The sequence below is a fragment of the Oreochromis aureus genome, linkage group 5 (genome assembly GCF_013358895.1).
Source record: "Oreochromis aureus strain Israel breed Guangdong linkage group 5, ZZ_aureus, whole genome shotgun sequence".
In the NCBI taxonomy this organism is placed as follows: domain Eukaryota; kingdom Metazoa; phylum Chordata; class Actinopteri; order Cichliformes; family Cichlidae; genus Oreochromis; species Oreochromis aureus.
Window position 1 is genome coordinate 13,231,078 of NC_052946.1, and position 25,336 is coordinate 13,256,413.

Sequence of the window (25,336 nt, forward strand, 5' to 3'; positions counted from 1 at the left end):
ATTGCACTGTAAGCTATAGAGATATAACAGGTACAATGAATAAAATATGAACAATGTGAAAATGTAATTGGTGCTTCAGATAAATTCAGAAATGCCTGTTGGACTCCTTTAATGAGCCACTCTTCAAACTTTTACTGCCAGCCCATTGCAGGTTGTAGGTACTATTGTAGCTGATGTAATGCACAGTAAGCTGCAATGTAAAATATCTTCCTAGTGTACGAAACACCACATATGCAAATTACCCATATAAATACACCGTATCCATGAAGAATGTTTAAGATTTCAGATGCTAATAAGATCCAAATGGTTTATTTGAGGGCTACATGCCTTAGTTTGTTTATTTTGCTTGCACTGGAGGTTCTAGGTAGCGTACTGACCAGAGGATGTGTACACTGTCGACATCAGGGGATGGATACGGTCAGTAACACTCAAGAGGGCTCTGGCATTTAAACAATGCTCAGTTTGTACTAAGGGACCCAAAGCGTGCCGAGAAATTGAGCCTGTGTGATTTATAGCCTCAGTTTTCTATTCCTAGCTGACAGGAGTGGCACCTGGTGTGGTCTTCTGCTGCTGCTGTAGATCCATCTGCTTTGCAGTTCAACATGTTCTGCATTCAGAGATGCTCTCTTATTTGAGTTACTGTTGCCTTTTCAGCTCGTAGCACTCTGGCCATTTTCCCCTGACCTCTGACATCAGTACTGGATATTTTCCCTTTTTTCCAGACCATTCTCTTTAAACTCTAGAGATGATTGTGCTGGAAAATCCCAGCAGATCAGCAGTTTCTTCAAAGTTCAAAGTAATTGAGAATTATTTAAACGTGCTGCCTTTGCTGATTTAGTGAAAAATTTAGCTACATCTGTCCCAGGCTGGACTTTTTTTTAAAATATGTGAATGTTGGAGCAGTTTTTACCACCTATTTCTTTTTAAACAGCAGTGCAGGATGACAGATAAAAACTGCTGCAAAAAACAAAAATAACAACTGTGCCTACCAAAATAATAGGTATACAACATTACCCAGTAGTCCTAATCCATTGACTATAATTTAAGCAAATATTGTGCATATGATCACCTCTTCTTTAGAGGAGGCTGTAACTTGAAAAATATTTCCTCCATAAGTCTAATATTTGAGAAATCTCATGACATAGATTCATAGATTCATCTTTCACCTGGAAAAAAAAGTGTAAAAAATGGCTCAACTGAGATGGAAAGATGGAATAGCCCTAAGGACAAATTTCCTCACTGGGACTGATAAACTCCAGCCTGAGTTAAATTTATAAGGAATATAAGCACTATTTGAGTCATCCCTCTGTGTGACTCACCTCTCTCACACACCTACATGCACGCACGCAGTTACTCACAGGCATTGTCTGGCTCCCGTGTAGTGCACTGATGGCTGCCTGAGCTTCAGCATGAGAGGAGTATTTTACAAACGCACAGCCTTAAAGAGAATGAGAGAGAGAGGAGAACCTGAGTAAGGGGATAATGAGATCGTGAGAACAAAGGAAAAAAAAAAAGTTTCCTGAGAAGTATATCATACAGTATCACAACAAAGCATTTATAGTAACAATACAACAAGCAGACAGTCCCCCCCTCCATTTTTTTCCACCTGGGATAAATTTTCTACAGTAACAAATATTTAGTGAAGAAAGCCTCCTTTGCTGCGGATTGCTACATCAATGTTGATCGAAGCTCAGCAGACTAAATGTGCCAATCTGGCGTCATTAACGACTTCGAGGATCCTCAGATAGCGCTCAAAATGCTACAGCGTTTTGGTGTCGCTTACTATTGACAAGCGCCGTTGATAAATTTGAGTGATCAAGTTCTCAGTAATTATTGAGCTAAAGCCCACTTAGCTGAGTAAGCTGGCTGATGAAGCCTTGTTAATGGAGCTTCACGGAGGAATCAGAATGATCAAGCCCACTGTAATCATCAGGCTTAGTTATCATCGAGTCTCATTGATTAGCTGCTAAGCCCACTGATGAACTTCATGCGGTGAACTTGTGTAGCACTCTGACAACATTTAAAAAGGGCATTTTTCTGGCATGACATGAAGCCCGATGTTTAATAAGGAGGGTGACTTATTTTTTTTTCTTTATCAGAGCCTTGTAGGTTGACTCATGAGGTTAATGGGGTTCATCTGTAAAGAGCTGGTGGTTTGTATCTCTCGTCCCTCTGGGCGAAAGCTTTCAAATGGCATTTACTGTTGAAATTTACTGAATCTCCGGTATTCTTATGTAACGACTCCTCTGATGATTGTGAAATAGCCCGCTTTGACATCACTCAGCGCGGAGTGTTTTAAGAAGAACTTTGCAAAGTCACCAACTTTGAAAGGCCAAATCATTTCTGTGCAGTAGCCTGTGAAAAAAGTCTGCCGGCTCAAAGTCATAAACAGCTATAAACTCACCTTTGCTGTTTCCGTCGGGACCTCTGAGGATGGTGCATTCCTCGATGCTGCCGAAGGACTCGAAAAGGCGCCGCACATCATCTTCTGACTGTTGCTTGTTGAGCATGCCCACAAAAAGCTTTCTGTCTTCTAAAAGGAAAAAGGAATAGGTCACAATCAGGAGATCAGGAGATCAGGAGATGCTTTTTGGTATTCTACAAGGAGACATGCTGTGTCCCTTAGACAGAGGCATTTTTGCTCAGCCTTAGATACACAAGCACCATGTCAAATATCAGAAGTTTTGTGATACAGTCGATTGCAACAATTTTCAAACTTGAAAATCTGTTTGATTAATTTTCATTAGAAATACACCTTTATTTGGGTTAAAAACAACTGAGTTGAAGCTATATGCCAAAAAGAGAAAGTTATAGTAGAATAACAGTTCACAAAAAGTTCATAATGCTAGAAAAAATAATTATATAATGTAATCTAATACTGCAGTCCTAGTGTATTTCTAATTCAATGCTGTTCCTGAGCTGAAAGTCTGTAATGTGCATTTTAAATGGACTAGCTGGTTGGTGTATTATGTTATTATTTAGTATGCAATCTATTTGAGGTGCACAGCTGTTTCTGCATATTCACTTTAAAATGTATTAACACTGTTTAACCAGCTGCCCATTGCATATTTGCAGGGCACCATAATCAAGGCAAGGAAGCCCTTTTCTGTTGAGTCTCTGTCCTTTGGGAATATGACTACCATCACCCATGGCACAGTATGTCTGATGCTAACAACAGTGCTCTCTCTCATCGCATTCAGTGCAGGTTGCTTGACACATGCTGTGTCTGTGGTAAATGTTTGCCACTGTATAAAATGGCTATGCTGCTGGTTTCACGTGTCACGCCCCTCTGCAACCTCAACTCCTTTTGCAGCGGTAGTGCGAGAGTTTGTGGCTGTTGCCCTGGGTTTAATTGCTAATTGTCTGTACCTGACACGGTGTAGCTGGGACACCAGATGTTGTCATGCTCTCTCCTGGGTGTTGGTGTCGTTTTTAGGTGAAAATATTTAGTATATTAAAATAAAGCCCATGTTTCGAAAAAAAAAAAAAAAAAAGCAGTGTGGAGTCAATCTCCGTTTTATGTTGTAGCTTATGAGCCAGATCATAAAAGATGCCAAGGAAAGATGTTCTCCAAGTTTTATGAATGCTGTTGCTAGGTAATATTTTCCCTACATTTATACTGAGAAACTAAGCTATTTTCTGCTTGGTATCATTTTTTAAATTTCTGGACTTCATCTGTTTCGTCTTGCTTTGTACTTTGTACTACCTTGACAAAAACAGGTAGTGCAAATATAAGTATTATATTAATAGCTATGATATTATGTAAAAGGTCTTTGTAGAGAGATCTTCTTCTTCTTCTTTTGGCTGTTCCCTTTAGGGGCCACCACAGCAGTTCCTCTGCCTCCATCTCACCCTATCCCTAGCATCCTCCTGTGCCACACCAACCCTCTTCATGTCCTCCTTCACCATATCTATGAACGTGATCTGAGGTCTTCCTCTTTACCTCCTGCCTGGCAGCTTCATCTTCAACATCCCTTATGGTGCAATGATGAGCTATTTGACAAAAGTTACCTTCATATAATACCACTTTGTACCTCAAGAAGGGATAGTGAGTCAGTGTAGCAGCAATTCCCTCACTCAAGCATGAGAAGAAGTAGAGCTGCCCAGAGATTTGGTGTTTTTTTTTTTATTTCATTCAGCAGGAAAAACAGTCAGGGAATGAAACTGTAAACATAACTCTGGCAGAGTGACTGTTGAGAGAAGATTAACAGGAGTTACCAAGCGAGCTGGCCAGCTAGTCCAGCTTATGCTTCCTCTCACACTGCCCAGGCCACCGGTATTAAGAGATGATGGGGACTTGTAACGAGCAACGGGCGTACAGCAGATCATCACGGATGCTGGTTGCAGAGCTTTTATGGTTTTGTGTTTTCTCATTACTTGTTTTTGTTTTCAATTCGGTTTAGTTTCACTTGGTTTCCAGAGTGGCTTTGCTTTAGTTTAGTGTTCATTAGTTGCAGTCTTTGTTAATTATTTTCATACGGACGGTATTTGTCAGAGGCAAGAATTGGAAAATAAAAGCATAGATGTTTTCATGCATAAATGCTTAGTTTCGGTAGTAAAGATGGTCCGACGCAAGCTCAGAAAATAATTTCAACTAGTCTCGTTTTAGTTCAGTTTTAGTTAAACGCTAAATAAAACTAAATTCATAAAAACCTTGGTTGGTTTTTGAATGATTTCTATGCTGTAGCAATGTCTCACAAAGGCAAACCAGTGCTGCTGAGACATCCATATGACATGGAGATAAAAGAAAGCAATACGAAGCACCACTCAGGATTCTGAGCAGTCACTGCTTTCTACTGTGAAGCAACAGTGGCCTCTTCTAGAGCGAGGTATTTGTGGCAAATTAAATGGTTTTCATTTTTTGTTCATTTATTTGTGAAAGCCTCCTGCACCCCATCCACCAGGAGTCATACTCTTCAGTTCCATTGTGGAAGGAAATTTCACCAAGTCCCTCGGTCCTCCCGAGGATTCCACAACATGTCGTAGTTTTAAAACCAGAATATGAATTATCTGAAAAATCTAATGTTATCCATGTTGAATGTTAGTTGTGTAGATACTACAGAAAATAAGCCACCAAGTGATAATCATCTTGTACTAAATGTTTTGTGTAAATAAATGTGAATGCGTAATGTGTAGTGAGACAACATCCTGTACGCAGCATCCTAGTAGCTGTTTCATCAGATGTTTTTGTCAGATATGAAATAGCACGACAAGATAGAAACTCACAATGACAGTGTGACAATGCATGGGTCTTGCTTGTCACATCAGTCTGACATTTTTTTTCCCATTGAATCAGTCATTTAAAATTACAACCTATAGGCAAGGAACTGCGCCTGTCACAGGTGTCAGATATGAGAGAAGGCAGCTGTGTGGGTGTGCCTTTCCTCAGGTCAGAACATGATTAAAATTTAACTAAGGTCAGTTCCCTAGTCTTGCCAGTGAACTTTTTCTTCCTCCCCTCCCCCCCAAAGAACAACATATGTATTGCCATTATTATTATACAGAAGTAGGAAGTAATATGCATAAGTCAAAGATTATGCTGAATCCAGGAGACAGCTATATGAATGTGGGAGGCTATGCGCATATTTTTTCCCATGGCTAAAGAAAAGCTTTGCTAAGACCTTCGAAACAGCATACCTACTTTCTGTATAAGGTTACAGCAGGTAAAGCATCAGGAAAAATACTTTATCATTTCTCACGGCCAACACCTAATGCATTTATGGGTCTAATTCTCATTTATGAGCACGTAGCAATAACCCATTTGCATATATTAACTGCTGGCCTCTTCTTTGGCAAAAAGCCTCCACCATATTTATGCCCAAAATGCTGATGTGAAGTAACTTGATTACATGTAAATCTTCCACGTAATTTTGGTACAAAACATTAAATTTAATGCAACTGGTCAAATTAAATTTACTTGATTGGTATACATTGAGTTTATACTAAACTATGTTTTTTAATGATTAGTTATTTGAGTTAAAAAACATTTGATTTTATATATTTCAGTTGCATTTTACTCAAAATTATTGTGTCATGTTAATGAGGGCCAGCACTCTTTTTTTTTTTAGTGAAGTAACTCATAATTAAAACCTAATTTCTTTCTTTTTCACAGCAAATTTTTTCAGATATAAACTTACAGGCTGTCAAATACATTGTAGAACGTTATAATTGGATACAAATCGGTCATTCAGGGTCTCTAATAAAATATGGACAGACCAAGGTCCGGCATCAGTTCATTAGTGTCAGCACATGACTGCGTTAGTCGAGTCACTCAATGAGTGGTCGAGGAGAATTTTGAAGCTGACAGCGAAAGTGTGCTGGGAGCGAAAGCAGCAGATGTGTCGATGTGCACGGCTGTCATCTGTTCCCGCATCGCATTGTGGAAAAAAGGGATGTATACGTTCGGAAACTAATGAGCCTCAGTGCAATTGAGGCTCTGAATGTGCTCTGCAAATTAATGTGTGTCTAGGTGTGGGTATCCGCGAGCGCTCGTGTGTGCGTGCATGCGTGTTGAGGGTCCGTTCCCCGCTGCTTGTGCCTGACAGGGTGTCCTTGCCAAGTCAACAAGACTAATCTGCGCTCTGGCCTTGCACCGGGGGAGGGGGCAGGGTGGGATGGTGAGTGTTTACAAGAGTGTAGCGCATATCAGAGGTGGACACACATATGCACAGGCACGCACTCGCAAATCTTGAAATGTTTGCACCCCCACACCCTCCTCCTCCTCACATCTTCTCAGACACATACACATTCATAGTACACACCTCAATGGTGGCCAACAATTCTCCAGGGAAGCCACCAATAAACATTACATCTTTCTTTGTGAAAGGACTTACACACACATGCACACACACTCATATTCAGCAAGAGAGCAAATCAATATACACCAGAGTCTCAATAACGATGTAAAGCCCTCTCTCTCTCTCACGCACACAGACAGTGCATGACAGTGGCTCTCCCCGATCTCCCACTACAGTAATATTTAGTTGGCTCGAGTTGTACCAGGATACATAAAAAGTATTAGTTTCCAATTTCATTATTGATTTTTGCCACACTTAACGGTATTCCTTTTTTTTTATCACTTGCGCAGACCCATCTTCACTAAATCAGTTTTCACACATGAACTCTGGAAAATGTCAGGGTAATCAGGTCGGGACACTGTCCCCAGTTATCCTTTCTCACACACGTAGAGCGCTGTAGCAGATGGCTTGCGTTATCTGCAGACTCAGTCCTGGAAATACTGTTTGGTTTGGTGAGGGAGATGTCTGACTAGAGCAAGCACAGAGCAGGATATAGGACACTCACTTGCTAGCTGTGAATTTGTTGGACAAATAGCTGCTTTATTTCAAGATCAAGGCACATTAGTGGAACTGGTCATCAGGCGGTCTTTGTACTTGGAAGCTGGCAGGTTAAAGGTCTCTTAATGTCAGATCTGACTGTGTGGCACATTTGCGTTCTCACGAAGCTCGATCAGAGAACTTATGACTGAAAGTAGCTTCTCCTTATTTGTTAACAGTGGTGGAAAGCAACATGCTTATTGAATCAAGTGCTGTACTTGAATCTCATTTACTTGAATATTTTTCATTTTTTGCTATCTTATTGTTAAATTTAAAGATGAAATATTGTACTTCTTACTCCAGTGCATCTATTTTTATTTTATTAGAAAGCCATAGTCTTCAAGTTTCAATCCTGCATTTAAACTTATGACAAGCTTTTAAAATCCAGAGCATTAAATCAGTGGCTCGAAACCTGTTGGCTTCTGGCACTGTTACAATAAGAAGCACCTAGTTGGTGATCCATGCCAGTTTTTTAGCTGTGAAGTATTTGCTACTATTTTACCCTGAAAAGGTAAAAATAATAGTAAGTACGGTGGTGCACTGCTGCCTCACACCAAGTAGGTAGAAATCTGACCGAGATTTTTGTGTGAAGCTTGCATGTTCTCTCCGTGTGGGTTCTTTCTGGGTGCACTGGCTGGTACTTGGGTTAATTGGTGATTCCTAAATTGCCTGTAGGTGTCTCACTGTGTTAGCCCTGCGACAGCAATCTGTCCAGGTTATACCCTGCCTCTCATCCTGTGGCAGCACCTCCCATCCCCACCTTCTCTACCTCATCCAGAAACAAAAGCAAAACACTTACAGTGCATTAAATCACTATTTTTTATGTCTGATACTTAGATTACACTTTACTTAATATTTATGTTCACTTACTTAAGTATGTGTGATTTTAAGGAAATATGGGTAGAACCTTCTATTGCAGCTCAATAAAAATGTGATAACACTGGGGTTATGAGGTGACAATAAGAAGGTAATAATAAGGAAGTAGGAAGTTATTATCAAGTAAATGCCAAAGTAAGAAAAGAAAAGTGCTGTAACATTTTGTATCAACACTGGTTTTAGCTGAGTAATATTACACTGAAATGTATGTAACTGGGTCATAAGGGGCTAGAAGGTACGACCAGTACACTTTAAAACCAGTATATAAAAATTCAAATGCACAAATGTTAAGATTTTACTGATAACAGGTTACAATTATGTTATCAATATAATTGTTTTTTGACATACATTTATTTCTTTATTATTATCACCAGTTTCTGACCCCTTATTACCCCATTACACAAACATACTCAGCTAAAACCACTGTTGATAAAAGATGATACTTACTGTATACTGGATATAGATTTGGTATTTAAGTGGTAATAACTTGCTATCTCCATATTATTACCTTCTTATTCCTTCCCTTTCACCCCATTATTACCACATCGTTGCTGAGCTGTGACAGAAAGTGTAACTGAAAGATGAATTATTCCTCCACCAGTACAATTTAACACCCTGGCACTATATTATATTGCTTTGCTTTCCTGTGTGAAAATGCGGGATCAAGAAGTAAAGAAATTTCCTGGAAAACCAGCAGTGTAGGGAACTAGATAAGAAGCAGAGAAGTATGGATGTCTTGCCTTGCCTTCACTTTCCTCATTCTCAGTGTTGCCTCTTTTCTCCCCCTTTCCATCAATCATTCTCAGAGAACCAACAAACTAAATAGAAGAGGAAGTTGCAGTTTCCTTGCGGTTTTATTTATTTATTTAGTTTTTTCTACAAACTAACACCTCTCTCTCAGTCCGTAGACATCCACTGCTTATCAACCTTATCAACTAACTCCTTGCATGCTCCATTTCTTCTCCTTTCCCCCCCTCCCCTCACCCTTTCCATCTTTCTTGTGGCTGGAGAATCACTCTGGTGCCTGTTATATTAAAAACTGAAAACTCTGAAAGACTTCAGCCAAAATTGGTCAGACTGCATCAATCTTGTCTTGTACAGTCCATTGATTGATGTCAGGAGCAGGTCACTACTTGTCTAGACATAGAAAATTCGCTTTAAGCAGCCTTAGCTGTCAATATGGCGCGCTGCACACAACATACCAGACCGGAATTCACTTTCATTCACACAGACCTGTCATTTAAATTTTCAGTTCATTTGGCTGACACGAGCTTGTGACATTAGTCAAATTGGGTTTGCTTTGTTTGCCTTGGTGTTTGACAAACAAAGTAACCTGTTTCCCCCTCGAAAATGACAGGTCATGCGTATCTCCGTGTATGCATACGAGTTTGTACATGCATCAGTGCATATGATGAGACTCAAGGAAAGGAGCTAGAGGCTACACTGGCCAGGAAGAGCGCCGTTTACATAATGTGTTCTGAAAACTGGAGGGTCTGGCTGGGCCGCGCTGTCAGCCCGCGTCGAGGTACGGGGCATCGTTTAAAAGGACAGATAATGGTGAGGCTGATACGCGCAGGCAACATGCTTGAAGGGCTAGAACAAAGAATGGAAGTGGAGGGAAGAGAGGGAAAAAAGGCAACAAAGAGGGGCGTACAGTACCTCCTCGACTCTCACTGTCTGCTGGCTTCACCTGGATCGGTCTGTTCATCTGTGACATAGAAAGAAGAAAGCAGGAGACAAAGAACCCAGTTAGCATCATGTAATGGCACATGCTTTTACCCCCCGCCCCCCGACCTTCCCCCCCTCCTAAAAAAACTTTTTTAGAATCACTCAGCCAAAATTGAGGGTAAAATGTATTGAAAATCTCCAAAGCTGCAGCACTTACAGCCATTGGGGGAATAGCTGGTTGGGAATATGGGTTGGAAATATTATTTGATCTGAGATGAAAGGAGAGAGAAGGGTTGGAAAGGGGGATAAGCAGAGGGATGAAGGGAAAGATAGAAAGAGGGGATGATAGAGGAAAGGTAACACCGGGTCAGCAGAGCTACTGCGAATGTGTCTGTCTCTAGAGGCTTGATGTGCCACCACAATATTATCAATGTGGGCTTTGTGTCTTTATGTGGATACATATGCACGTACAGCGCAGCCAACACATACAGTACATATTGTACAGTGAGACTGTATCTTACATGGGTTTTCAGACTCCTAAGCCTCACTGCAAATTGTTCTTGCGCAGTCTTCTTTTAGCCTCACACACAGTACACGCGCGCACACACACACACACACACACACACATGCTGTCCCCCACTGAGACCTTTCCACACTGTGTCCGCCGAGGCCCTCCTTTCATTTCACTCCTGCCTGTCAAAATTTTCCTCTCCGCCTCGCCACCCTGCTAAACGCTCGCCACCAATCAATTTTTAATAATGCCAATCGCCATGCTGCCAGGAGGAATAGAAGGGAAGGGGGAGAGGAAAGGAGAAGAGAGGAGAAGACAGGAGAAGAAAAGGAGAGGAGAGGAGAAGATGGGGAATGTGAAGGATGAAAGGGAGAAGGGAAAGGTCAAGGTTCTGTGTGATGCAGAATCAGTGTTTTGCAAAATGTCATTAAAATCTTTTCTTTTGAATTTGCTGATACAGTCATCACCCTTATGAATCTGCAAGCTTTCAGATGATTCCCCAAAAGGCAAAAAACTTTGAGCACGAGGACACGAGGACGCGGCGCAAACACAATTAATGCTCGGACCTTCACCCTTTTCTGGCGCTTTTCAGCTGCTAATATTAAATCACATCATTCCCCACAACACTTGAGTTACCCATTCCCTCATCTCCCTCGTCTCCTCCCTCTCTTTGACAGCCAAGAGAACCCTGCTAATGTTTTTAATGTGCTGTGATGCATTATTTATCAGACTGGCTGTTGATATGGAAAAAGGACGAGAGGGGATAAAGAAAATGGGGAATGGAAAAAAAAGGGAGTTAAAAATGAGTAAAAAGCGAGAGTACAGTCTTGTGAAAAAAAGTTTTCACAAGACTTCACAGGACTCTGTGCAATCCTGTGCAAAACTAAGTACACCCAGCCACACACTGCTAATCAATTGACCAACAAAGTGTGAGCACCTCTAAAATGCCACAAGCTTCCCTGGAGTTGCTGGCTCAGCAAATTCAAACCAGGGTCAGATTATGCACCAAGAGCTATATTTCAGGCTCTACAGGCCTCAGAAACATGATGCTAAAATGAACAAGTATGGGCTACCAGAAATCTTTTCTTTCTATAAAGGACATGCCAGTACAGCTAAGGTTTGCAAAGCTGCAACCGAACAAACCACAAGACTTCTTGAATAATGTCCTTTGGACAGACAAGACTAAAGTTGAGATGTTTGGTAATGCACAGTGCAACGCTTTGCAAAAACCAGCTACAGCAACTGTCAAGCACGGCAGTGGAGAGGTCATGATGTGGCCTTGTTCCGAACACACAGGACTTGGATACTTTGCAGTCACTGAGTCGGCCACAAACGCCTCTGCATACCAGAATATTTTAGAGTCAAATTTGAGGCCATCTATCCAACAGCTAAAGATTGGCCGAAAATGGGGCATGCAACAGGACAATAATTTCAAACACAGCAACAGCCTCCAACATAATGGGTGAAAAAGAAAAGAAAGGTGTTGCAATGGTCCAGACCTCAAACTGATTGAAATGCTCTGGCGGGACCTTAAGAGAGGTCCAAAATGTCTCCACAATGATGTGAGAGACTGATAAATTCATGGAGAAAACAATTACTCAAAATTATTGCTGCTAAATGTGGCTCTACCAGTTACTCATCAGGGTGTACTTAGTTGTTTTTTTTACACGATTGCATGGATCCCCGTGAAAACTTTCTTTTCACATGACCGTATGTGAATCAAAAAAGTGTTAGGTAAACAACTGATCACAGGAAAGGTGAGATCACACTGGGTGAGAAAAGTAAAAAAAACTAAATGAAAAAAGTGAAAAAAGGGTGGCGATGGGAGGAATAAATGTAGTGATGAAAGAGGGAAGTGGGATCGGGAAGAAGAGTAGGGGGAGAGGGAATTAGGAAAACAGGACATAGGGGAAGAAGAAGATATAGATCAGAGTATGGGACAAGGTCAGCTCAATGCTCCCGAGGGGGGTGGGAGGGTGGGGGTAGACGCCTGCATACATATGAGCACTTTTACTATGACCCATACAAATGGTGTGACCTCAATCTTATCTAATTGTGTTCTACCTCAACTAGTTCTTTATGCAAGTGTCAGCATTAACCTGCATGTTATATGATAACACTGACCCACTGAGAGTTTATTTAATTACACAGGTCTTTATTTAAGTCTTCACTTGGAGTTTAGAGAAGCTACAAAAAACTATTTGGGGATGGCGATGGCAACAATATACAGTATGTGATATATACGTAATCTCTTATATGTAATAACATATAAAAGGCTAGATTTTATTAAAACAATAATTCCTCACTCTTAACATGCAAAATTATGTGAACCCGGATGAATTGGTGAATCCCTTAAATCGTCATTGCCACTTGAGCACCAGCACGCGAAATGTCTGCTCATAAATTTTTAGATACCGTTCAAAATAATGTTAAGTGGTTAAACCATTATTTTCTTTTTGTCACTGAGGGCTGAGTGCTGTTTCATGGGCTCTCTATCAGTGGTTTCCATTACTCCAGGCCCATAAACTGCTTCAAGGTCAGCTTTATCATCCTGCTCATAATAGGGTGAGTTAGCACCAGCCCACTGGACAACTGATCCCAAAACAGTTGTTAAACCCACACGCTGACTTGCACGGATAGCTCCCCTCGGATGTCTGTGGTAGTGCTAGCTAAAGCCAGATGGCAGCATTGAGCAGGAGAAGCTCTCTTTAGCCTAATACCAGTGAAAAATCTCATTTACACAAAAGAGGCTAAAATCCATACATGCATACATATATATACACACAGACATGAAATAAGAGTAAGTGGCTAAGCTCACATGACTAGACATGCTTATCCACACAAGTCTGGCGTGTACACAGAACATGCAACAGCACAAAATAGGCCTATGCATCCAAGCGTGCACGGATAGGGATATAAATAAGTGTAGGTATGCACAATAGATATGTAAATGTAGCCTTGTGAGTCAACATGTGCAGTGCCTAAACTGGCTCATCTCACAGCACGCGCGCCTAATACCCTGTTTGTAGATCGCTTTCTCTCCTCAGCCTTGTAAGTGTGGTCGCCTGTTCGTCCTTACATATGCCTTAAAAAAAAAAAAAAACAGTGAATCACACACACACATGCTAAGCTCCATTCTTGCTGAAAGTCCACCTCAGCAGACTTGTGTTGAGAGTGGCCTTGGTGTGTACCACATGATCGACAGCTCAAGAGAACTGCAGCTACACAAATGCACGGGGGCGCGCACACTCACACACATTCTTGCTACACTCCTCTGTTGATTATGTAACTCAATGACAGTGCTCTGCCTCAGTGCTGCCATAGATTCCCTGTTAACTAGAAGCTGAGGGAATACATGGTCTGCATGCAGTCTGTGCTCTACCAAACTGGTGAGTCATTCTTCTGAATCAGTGTGGCATGGCTTGAATGTCTAGCAAGGCCCACAAGATTAGCTCCAAGCAGTGTGGGACTCAAGCTTTGCCTTATTGGATTCTCCTCTGAAATGGGACAAAACTGAAGTCCTTGATCTGAGTTTTGCTGCTTACAGTATTGATTTCACTGCGTGCAAAGCACAAAAATGAAGTTATAAGAACAATATTATGATGACAACTCTACGGGATTTCTTTTCGCTGAATTTCTTTATAATACCTTGTTATGTCAGATGCACTTCAAATACAGGTTATTACAAGTTGCTCAAGGCAAGGCCAGCATCACAAGCCACACACACACACACACACACACACACACACACACACACACACACACACACACACACACACACACACACACACACACAATAATGCATGCACACAGAGCTACATTAATACACAACACTCGCAAGGACACGAAAGTCCACAGTCACTCACACTCCCATCACTCTGTGAAAAAGAATATTGAAAGTATGCTTTACGAAACTCGGGAGAGGAGGTAGGATTTTCTCATTTTCACCCTCGTCTAGCAGATGTGTTTTTGAGAGAGAGTAGAGCAGTGCAGGCCAGGTCATTTCATTATCACAGTGAGAAAGCACTCCATGAAACTCTCCCAGGGAAGCAAGGAAGGCTGCTCGTAATATTCCTCCCTTACTATTGTCAAAACTTGCTCTATTTTACATTTTACAGTTGAAGGCCTTTTTCTTTTTACATTCCAATTGCTTTCGTTTTGTCTTTATCCCATTTGAATGCTGAGATGTTTGGGGTTCTTTTGCTCTCTGCTCATACATATATTCACTGGTTCTTAAGTGTGGTACACATAAAAGCATCTACAAAAAAAAAAAAATAGAGAGAACTGCTCCAAATGTTAAAATTATCTGCAGGAGCAATGTCGCTGAGTGCAACTGTAACCAAATGCTGGTATTCATGTCAAATGTACCACTGGCACTCGACCTGGACCTGCTTTCCAAAGTATCTCAGCATGCATAACACTCATCTTGGGATGGAAACGCGCCAATGGAAACATTAGCTGAACAAATATGGTTATAACCCTGAGATGCTTTTGGGAAACTGGGCTGTCGATGGCGAGAAAAATCCACTCTCAATGGCAAGATTAGCTTGACTAGAACCATTAAGCAGGTGTATATTAGATTTTACATGTGATCACAACCTATTTTAAAAGCAACAATGAAGATTTGACATAAATTAAGCTTCTATAGTATATGAATTTTTTTCCTAAGTCACAAGAATGTTTTATAAATAGGGATGGGTACCGGTGTGGCACCGGTTCTGACATAAACGGTAGTAACCAGACCGAAAAGCAGCGCACATTTCGGTGCTTTATTTCGGTGCTTCTTTTTTCCTGAGCCAATTCTAGCCAATCATTTTACGTTTCTGAGGATAGTAGGCGGGGCCAGGCATGTACCTTCTTTTAGAGCAGAGCTACAGATTAAAAATGCCCAAGGCGAAGCGATCAAAAGTCTGGCTGTACTTCACAGGAAAAGATGCAAACTCAGCAGCCTGCAACAAGTGCTTTAAGCTGATACTGTGATACTGTCAAAGGAGGTAACACCTCAAATCTGATGAAACACCTGGCGACGCATAGCGGGCTTTTTTAAAGCCGAGAAATGCGCCGTGTTTGATAGCTTGCTGCGAGACCTCACACCGTGCACATCTACTGCGGGTGTGGTGCCTGTTATCGGACCCGGAGTTAGCAACATCCCCCAAAAACCCGAAGAGGAGAGTCCTGGCCCCTAGCCCTGTCAGCGTAGCAGAAATGATGAGGATGATGATGGCAGCAGCAGCCGTTCTCCTCTGCGTGAGTAGCTTCATGTTGTTCGTGTGTAATTAACGTTGAGTACGCTAACCACATTATTACATTAATGCATGTAAGGTGAACTAGCAAACACCGTCGTAGTTACATGCGGCTGCCTTCTTGTTTGATGGCAGATACTCCCTTCACCCTGGCCAAAAAGGCTAAAATGACCAAAGAAAAAGTGGAAAACAGTTAAACATGAGAGGTTTTTGGACAAAGTTTGTGTTTTTTCCATTGTTTAAGCACTGCTTCCAGCCAAGAGTGAGACCATATATGCCCTATAGCTGCAGAAAAGGCTAACATTGTTATCTTTTTACAAAAAAAACAGCTAAACATGAGAGGTTTTTGGACCAATTTTGTGTTCTCCATTCTTTAAGCACCGGTTTGAGCACCGTTTAAGCACCGGCACTGTTTCAAAAGTACCGGTTTGGCACCGGTATCGGATAAAACCCAAACGATACCCATCCCTATTTATAATGCTGAAACAAAATCTCACACAGTTACCACTGCTTCAGGTGACGACTGAAACTGGCCTTTGCTTGTCACAGCATCAGATGTGGTAGTTACAAGCCATGCAGTCACAAACTGAATAGCTATATTTGCAAGTGCCTGAACTAATCTGTGCAACAAATGTTTTACCAGTGTCATGTAGCAGGATGAGCTGGACAATGTGTAAAGTAAATGTTAACAAATGCTTGAATTTAATAACTCCTGGAGGTAACAGAAAGAACCACCATCAGAACTTTACTACAGCTGCTGTTAGAGGGATTTTAGGGCATGCCTCCCTTAAAGTTGTTTGAGTTCATTAATATTTCATGTATGTCTTGAGTGCACATTCCTCTTCGGGTCATGCTACGGCACCTTAGTTTGGTTAAGGTCAGGACTCTGACTTTTTCACCCCAAAACCAGATTTTCCTGCCTTTTCAACCATTCTGTTGTTGAATTTTCTTGTGAGCTCTAGATCGGTGTAGCGTTTTATCAGTCAGCCTCTCCTAAGCTTTAGGTCACTGACTGCTGCCCTGATATTTTCCTGTGTAACCTCAGCTTTTTCAATTTTCTTTCTTTCTTTGTTTCTTTTTTATTGTTTTGAATTCAAGACTCTGAAGCAGGAAAGCAGCTGAAACAATGACGATCCCTCCACCATGCTTCACAGATGGGATGGCATTTTAGTGTTGGTGTGCAGTGCCTATTTTGTCATCTCAGCAGACAAGTTCCCTTTTCATAACTCCTTTACCCTATTAAAGGAAAACATATATACGCTGTAATTCACTGTAATTTTTAAAATCATTCTTGTCCTCTTGTCAGAACTGTGGCACTTTTTCAAATTCTTCAGTCAGTATTTAGCCATGTCAAACTAAATTCTGTTACAAATACTTATTTGGAGATCACAAAGTTACATATGGGACATTATTAAGCTCACTTGAACAATCACCTCTATGTAAAAGAAAAATCTGTGTGAACTAAAAAAAAACGTTCTTCTAGATGTAAATTTGGCAGGAGTTTTTTTAAAACATGGTCATTGATTTCTTGAGTAAAATAAGCTACTTTCTATAGAGCCAATCTAAACTCAACTCATCCAGAATAACTACCTCAGAAGTAATATACAATGATATTAGTTTGGCAATTTCTCTCGGGGCTTCACAACCTACAGAAGGGGGACCATAAATTCTAACAGCAAAATGGTCACTACCTCCAGAGCAGATGTCAACAGCAATATATTCAAAAGTCTTACGCAGCGAAACAGCAGAACAGGACCACCCTGCAAGGAGTCTTTGACATTAACCAGTGCTCCACCTCTTTTAGATTTCCTGTCACTACAAAAGATCGTGTAATGCTCTTATAGGTATTTTGATATCTGTGACTCTGTTATCTAGCCGAGCTACGAATCAGGCAAAAATCTCAGGGTGGCATTTATGTATCAAGATGTTAACAAAGTCAACTTTTTAAAAAAAAGTGCTCCTAATATTTAAATGTAATAATCCAATGCTTTGACTTGACTTAAAATCAAGCCGGGACCTGATTTGAGTGGAGATAGTTGTAGTAAAGATGTGTCGTATCTCAGGAGGCTGCGTGTTGATCTTTACAAGATCATACTAGACATTTGTCAGACACAATACTGTTACCAACAAACAACAGCCACCATGATGTTCTACTAGTTCCTGAAATGCCAGAAATGCAGTGTGACTTGATGTTGCCCCAGGCTCCAGTTCTACCGGGGCACAAAAGCATGCCTTGCACCCTCAGTTGGAACTGAATAATAACAAAGGCGTATCACAGACAGGCGGGGGTATTACAGTAATGTATAGTTTTTGTTATTGCTCTTTAATTCATTAAAAGCAGCTGCAGACATATATAAATGGTTGTAATCTGTTTTTGGCAGGTACCTTTTTGGGTGTCCACACCCGAACTCATTTCAGATGGATCCTAAGTCATTTTGTACTGGAACCAGGCCTGCCTTGGTTTGACAAGAACCTTTAGGTCTATTCTATAGTAGTGTTGATAACGGCTTATAAATTGATGAATGTTTAAATCTCACTTGGCTTCCTCTCAGGTTTAATCTCCACTAATGTCTACACATCTCACTGAGTATTTTTCCTCCCCCCCCCACAACCACCACTGTAGTTCTTCATTCTGACATACGGCCAAACATTAAACCTCTCTTTTGAAGTGAAACATATTGCAGCGAGATCAGGGTCTGTGTGTGAGGGTAAAGAGGGCTATAAAGCAAAACATCACAATCGCTTCCCTTTTGTTGCATTGTCTTCTTCTGTATCCCCTTTCATCTTTACAGACAAACGGAGATGGGCAATCTGTTTCGCGTCAGATCAAGAACGAGAAGAGAATTTCCTGACAACAGCACAGCCTGGCCCAGTTGTTTGGGGTGGGATTGAGTAGCATGCTGCAGTCAGCCGGAGTGGACAGGAACAAAATAAATATTAAGAGAGAGAAAGGGGGGGGAAAAGGCATCCAGATGAATTATGAATTACTGGCACAGACTGTACTTTATGTGGCTGTTACACCGCAGCGCTAAGGTAGCTAGTAGAACGACAACGTGGCTGCAGTATGCACTATGGCCCCCAAAAAAAGACTGATCAGTATTTCTTTATGTTCAAAATTCTGTAAGATCACGAAGCAGCTTGCTTTCTCTGAAGAATAACATACATGCACAGTGTTTGTAGGGCTAGGTTTTGAGCTGCAGCTGAAATAGGTTTAATGTCTGGTGGTGAAAGATGTATTTGAATGGAGGAAAGTTAAATTCCCCAATGTCCCTTGCAAAATCATCCTAAACAAATGCAAATTTAATATAAAGCTGCCTCTCTATCTGAACTGAGAAATCCCTCTAAAGCCACTACATAAATGAAAAATACCGCCACCTTCTTCCCCCTGCCTGTTTCTATATGCTGCTGCTTGCTCTGTGGTGCTGCTGTCCCAGTAGTGTCTACGGAGATCACTACGTCTCCACAAAGGCAGATGAAAGGGAAACACACAGAGATCACAAAAGAAGGCAAGCCTCCCCGTCCGACCCTCTGATCACCCGGTGATTCCTTCATCAACACGGCTTTTAAACACCGTTCAAGCATGCACGGAACATGAAGACAGAGGATGATAGACAGGCACACACACGCAAGTCGTACACAAGCATCCAAATCAAATCACACCCTCGAGCACGGAGCATCATTCTCGACCTTGGGAATAACGTGTGTGTCAAAATAATGACGACTCAAAAGGTCCACTCGGTGTATTTATGCTGAACTTCCATGCAGATGCATCCTTTCCTGGTTAAAGACAATTTCTTTCAAACTGCCTTTGAAAATTCTTTCCCCAACTTTCTGACGACCTGTTGTCAAAAAAAAAAAAAAAAACTAGTTACAAAACACAGACATTTTTAAAAGCTGCAAGTTATCGCACACCCCCACTCCTCCTCCTCCTCCACTCCTTTTTCTGTTTTGCCCGCAGTTGGTTGAGAGCAGCGATGCTTTTTCTCACATCCATTGTTTGATCCATTTCACACCAGCCCACCTCTTCTTTTTATCTCCTCCTGTTTTCTCTTTCTTTCACTGGCAAGCAGCCTGAATGCTGGCAGTAGTGGGAAGGCTCTGGAGCAATTTTGAATGAGAGGTTAAAATGAAAATGTAGTTCTCTCTCTGTTTTTCTTTCTATTCTTGTTCCTATTATTCCCCCCCTCATTCTTCTCCCTCCTCTTCTCTTGTATGAATTTGTTTGCCGAATAGAGTAAATGAGTGTTAAAATGTATTTTTTCCCCGCAGCAAGTTAATGCATGAAAACAGTGTTTTCCCCTCATTTCCTCCACGTTTTTTCAGTGCTCCAACCTGGATAAGAATCTATGTGGAATGAGAGCAGACAGGGTTTATGCTTCCCGCGAATACTTTAATAGGAATCGACAGTTGAGAATTCTGTTGTCACAGCGTAACAGGATAGAAAAAGCACATCATCTGCACCCCCAAATGATTTTGCCCTGTCAGAACCTGTTATGGCTCCACACTCTCCTGTGACATGCACTCGTACATGAGCTACGCCCCGACTCACTAAAGACTCACGCGAATGAGATGCGCTCCCAAATGATATATCATATGTCAAAATCTTCTATTTTAAGTTTACATAAATGTTTCATTTGTTTCTTTAAGGCACAAAGCATCACAGCTGACTCGGAAGATCTTTTTTTAAGAGCCCTGAGCACAGGTTGATTATCACACTACAGCTTGATTCATCACAGAAAGAGGCATCACTAATAGAACAGTGCCAGGGTGGGAAACAAAAAGCCTGCAGAGCACGCACACACCTTTTGTGAGTTATATAATTAGATGTACAGCACCTTGGCAATCAACAACTCTGATGTTGCCATAGGGACAATAGCTTTGCCTATAAAAAGAATGGATCTATATGTGGAGGTGGTTGAGGGCGGAGGTGCAGAGTGAGGCAGCAAGAGAAAGAAAGGAGAAGACGCGGAGAATGAAGAAAGAAAAAAGTGTGAGAAAATTGGTGCGAGAGAAGCGAAGGTGTTGCCGAGGTGCGGAGCAGCTCTCGGTGCATGTGTGAGTTTGTGCGCGTGGTGCACCTGCATGCGTGTGATTAGGAGCGTTCAAAGCTCGTGCGTGCGTGTGTGTGTGTGTGTGCACGCGCACCTGTGTGTATGTGCTGCTGTTCTTGTGTATGAAAGTGTGCAGGAAGGGAGAAGAAAAAAAAACAACAAGGACAAAATGTGATAGAGTTGGTAAGTAAGTGAGAGAAAGAAAAGAAAAGAGCTAACTACAGAAATTGTAGAGGACAATTTTCAGCCTCTCTCTCGCTCTCTGTCCCCCTCTAAGCTTGCTGCATTGCTAAGGCTTTGCAGCATATAGTGAAGATTAGGCCAGATGAGAAAGCCATAAATTCTACTTTTCTCTTTCCAGAGGTGAACATAAATCATGGCTGGTACTGGCATGCCATAACTGGGTTTTTGCTTTTCACTTATCTAATGAATAAAATAAAATAAAAATAAGCATGCGGGCTGTCATTGTCTGAATCGAGCAGACTGCCTTCACTTGCGTCCCTCCACAGTTTTTTTAGTCCTCCTCTCCAGCCATCACCGAGGTACAGAGACGATGAGTGGGTTTCCCATAATTGCTGCGGGAGCACTGTATTCATGAGCTGAATATCGCTGGACTGTGTGTGTGCACGCGTGTGTGCGTGAGTGAAATGCGTGAGAGTGAGAAGAAGAGAGTGAGAGCTGACTTAAAAAGCCCCGTGCATATGAAAGACACCTTACAGCATATGCAAATGTAAATATAGGCACAAATAGCAGCATGGGCAAACACACCATCGTTGCGGCTCGGGAAGGAAATGCAACCTCTCTCGTGTTCAAGTAGACTGAAAAGCCTGCACACGCACACGCACACTCACACAGACATGGAAACACACACAGCTTCTGTCTCATAAGGTTAGAGGGGTTAGGAGACGGTGTTGTAATGAGCTGTCACTCAAAATAGCCAGCTTTTTTGTCCTGGAAAACCCCCAGAAGGGGGGTGGGGGGTGGGGTGGGGAGGGTGGGGGGCAGAGTAAAAGCTGTGTAAAAGTTTTGAAAAATGCATGATGTAAGGAAAAATGAGTTGGTGATACTGATTTTTTCCCCCTCCTGTCTTAATCTAAATGAGTTTGATGAGCTTAATGCCATGACACTGTAGCAGCTTAAGGAATATGGTTTCCATCTATCACTGAGTGCTCTGACTGCAGACAGAAAAATATAAAACTAGAGTCCTTGGGAAGATTTAAAGGAATAGACACTGGCATTTTGAAGTTATGAAGTCATTACTGAAGGATTTGCCAACAAACAGAAGACGCTTTAAAGAAGCTGCCCAAAAACATACAAAACATAACATGTTGATTGGAAGCATTTGTTGGGTGGATTTCATCAGCGATGGCCGGCGGATAGTGGAGAAATGCTTCTGTCTTACTCTTCTAAGACAGACAGAAAAAAGCATCTCACAACTTTTCACTGTTGCTTCTATCAGCTGTAACTGTTTCTGCCAGACCAAAAACAACACTGCACTAACATGGACATAATAAAATCCAAGTCTGGAGACAACTTTGACCACAGGGATGACTCTATCTCCCCTGTCTTAATGGTAACAGTACATTGTTAGCAACAGAAAAAGTACATTTATGTTAAAAAAAAAAATTGTAATGGCTATATATAAATATTCTGTATTTTATAAGCCAATTAAAAAAAATTATTCCAGGCCATTTTAAATGAAATACATCTTTTCTTTTTTCTCCCTTTGACATGACTGAAAGCACCGTGATTCTTCAAATCATGACTATCCTGTGTCTATGTTAACATGGCCTCAATGCTTCCCTGAATGGAGAGAAACAGGGGCTAGTAGGGGATGTGAATGATGCTAGTATAAATAAAAAAGGCAGAGGGAAATTGCATGGAGGTATCATTCACGGGTGCATTGTCCATCTAAAACCCTGTAAAGCCTATTATGTAATGTGTAACCTCTGTACTCCTTCATACTCTCCAAACGCTGGACTGCCCTTAAATGCCGGGAGGGTTTCAAAGGATTCAGAGAAATAAATGGCAGCTTGTCTCTCATGTGCACGCATGCACACACACACACACACTCCTTCTCTTAGCTGCATACTTCCATCAAATAATCACTAATTCCGTGCTCCCCGGCTGATTAAATATAGAAAAGCCAGGAAGAGAGGAAGACGAGCGAAAGAGAAAAAGTGTTGGGAACAGAGCAGTGTGAGGGAGAAGAGAGGAGTTAAGAGTGGAGGAGGAGGAGGATGAGAAAGAAGGGAGTGATACAGTCAAATCTGCCTCTTAGGCTCCGCCAAAGAAACAACAGGGAGTTTTTCAGTAAGACAGCTCTGTTGGCTCCAAGCTAAGCCCAGGTGGGCGATGTGAATGTTCTCTCACTCCCACTCACTTACTAGTCAAAAATATGCACATGCACATGACTGAATGCAGTATAAAGTACACACAAGTGCTCACAAACAATGATGCAGGCCTGTATGTTTCATGCAACTCACAGGTCTGCCTACATTCATACACACATGCTAACAGAGTCAAGCATCCATGACTTTAGAGGGCATTACGCTGACTTAACGTAACTAATAACCAACATAACTTCACCCTTACCTTAAAACACACCTCCATCTCTAACATGTCTCCTGTAAATTGACTATGTGACTAAGTTCGAGAAATGCCCGAGACCACAGACTCACAAACAAAAGCACAAACACACACAGAAAGAAATCTTCAAGGATGTAACAGCCAATGTGTCAGTCTGTCTTTGTTTTTCACACGCACATTTATTCCCACATTCACATTGATAGTTTTCACTTTTCAGTGGCCTGTAAAATTATCAAAGGCTCACTCTGTGTAATCCTGAAAACACGCAAAGAGACAAAGATGAAACGAAGGAAAGATGGAACGGTGGCTATGCCACCCCACTTGCTTTCCAACACCAAGTTCGTTCCAGAGGGAAGTGAGAGAGAGGGGAAAAGAGGGGAATACATTTCATTATTAATGAAGGAAAAGTTTGTTCAAATTGAACCTGGAAAGTATCTCCAGCTGCCTTTCTCTTCAAACATGGGGAGGCAGGGAGAGGGGGAGGTGGTGGAAGACCTGAATAAGGTAGTGGAAAACATTAGTGAGCAAAATGAAAAAATTTGTTTCCTCCATTTTTGTTGCAGTTTGGTTAATTTAATTTATGAATATTTATCGTCTTAGTTTTAATTTTTACCCATCCAAACTGAAGGACAAAGTAGTCATTAAAGGCATTGTGAGTAGCGCCAGTGACACGTAAGGTCTTTAATGCGCGATATGAAGTGCAATAACACAAACCTAGCTGAATTAGAAAATACAAAAAGCAGCATTGCTTAGTTGAATACATTAAGGAGTTTTCTGCTACTGTGTGGTTCTCCGGTAGATAATTTTATACAGATATTAATTCATTATTGTGTTTTTGTAGGTTGTTCAACAAATTGTTTCTTCCCGCTTTACTTTACTAAGGAAACTACTGAAATGGTAATCTGTGACATGCTAGAATAGAGTGGCTGAAGCACAAGTAAAGAAAGACTACAAGGTAAGCAACCTGAATTTGTAATGTCAGTTAGCAAACGATACAGCTGCTGTCTGCCACTATAAACTACTCTCATACCAAAACCAGCTGAGTGTAGCAAAATGATTGACGTGGTGGGACACGGTGTGATGGATGTGTTTACTTTTATTTATGGATTTTATTTGCTAAGGAAGATTATGTCAGTTTTCCTCCACAGTTAAAGAGAATTAATGTAACCATTCCCCCTCATGCACATCATCACTTATGTGCTCTTTTAGCAGAGGAGCTCCTGTTCACATGCCGAGCTCCCTTGGTGTTAATTTCAGCCCTATGCTTTGATGTACTTTGTAGGAATGGTGCCAAAACACAGCAGTTTTTCATATTTATCTCATCATTTGAAACAGACGCCCCTTACCCGCAACACACACACACATATGCATACGTACTGACACACACCCTCAACTCTAAATGTGGAACCAACTGACCAAATGAACTTTATTTAGTACACACTGAACTTAACATGCAAACATGTGTACAACAGATATACTTAAGTCGGTGATCTGTCCACTTCTAGGGTGCTTTTGCCTCTATTGCATCATGTAAATTCAGCTAAATAAAAAAAAATAAAAGTAGAGCTTTCCAGTCTCTGAGAAAGCAAGTTGTCAGATTGGATATGTGCAGTATGAATGCATTTTGTGAAAGAGAGAGAAGATCGATTCAGTGTGAATCACTGAGGTGCATTTTAATGAAATGCAAAATAACATCTCTATATAAAAGAGACAAGCAGGAGAGCTCTTTGCATGCTGTGGCTGTGAGTGCTAAGATCAAGAGTTACATCTCCAGCATGTTATGGGACCCCTTCCAATTGTAAGCCCTCCACCTTCCACATCCAACTTCCCTTGGGATATCCCATATGTCAGGAGTAATGTTTTACGTTGTATGAGCTAAAGTTAAAGCTCTTATGCAACTCTGCAGTGGAGCGGCCTTTATTTTCATTACCTGTCAGGGTGGGTATTATGTCATTCTTATGACAGCGCTGGCCAATATGTCAGCCTCTTTAGGCTGAGTGCATCCATCTGTGTTACTATATATCTGACTGTAATATCTTCCTGGCTGTTGGCCAGCTGAATCTT

General features: G+C 41.3%; 1 protein-coding gene across 9 annotated transcripts in view; it reads right to left on the reverse strand.

The window, feature by feature from the left end:
• The window catches only part of celf4 (CUGBP, Elav-like family member 4), a 93,781-nt gene that overhangs the window by 15,839 nt on the left and 52,606 nt on the right, over positions 1-25,336 (reverse strand). For 6 of the 9 annotated variants that reach the window (XM_039612840.1, XM_039612841.1, XM_039612839.1 and 3 more), the window contains exons 3-5: positions 9,870-9,918; positions 2,405-2,533; positions 1,359-1,438 (exon numbers count right to left, since the gene is read on the reverse strand). In XM_039612840.1, coding sequence (XP_039468774.1) covers positions 1,359-1,438; positions 2,405-2,533; positions 9,870-9,918 — 258 coding nt within the window. The remainder of the gene's footprint in view (positions 1-1,358; positions 1,439-2,404; positions 2,534-9,869; positions 9,919-25,336) is intronic. The other 3 variants (XM_039612843.1, XM_039612842.1, XM_039612837.1) reach the window with 1 other exon arrangement.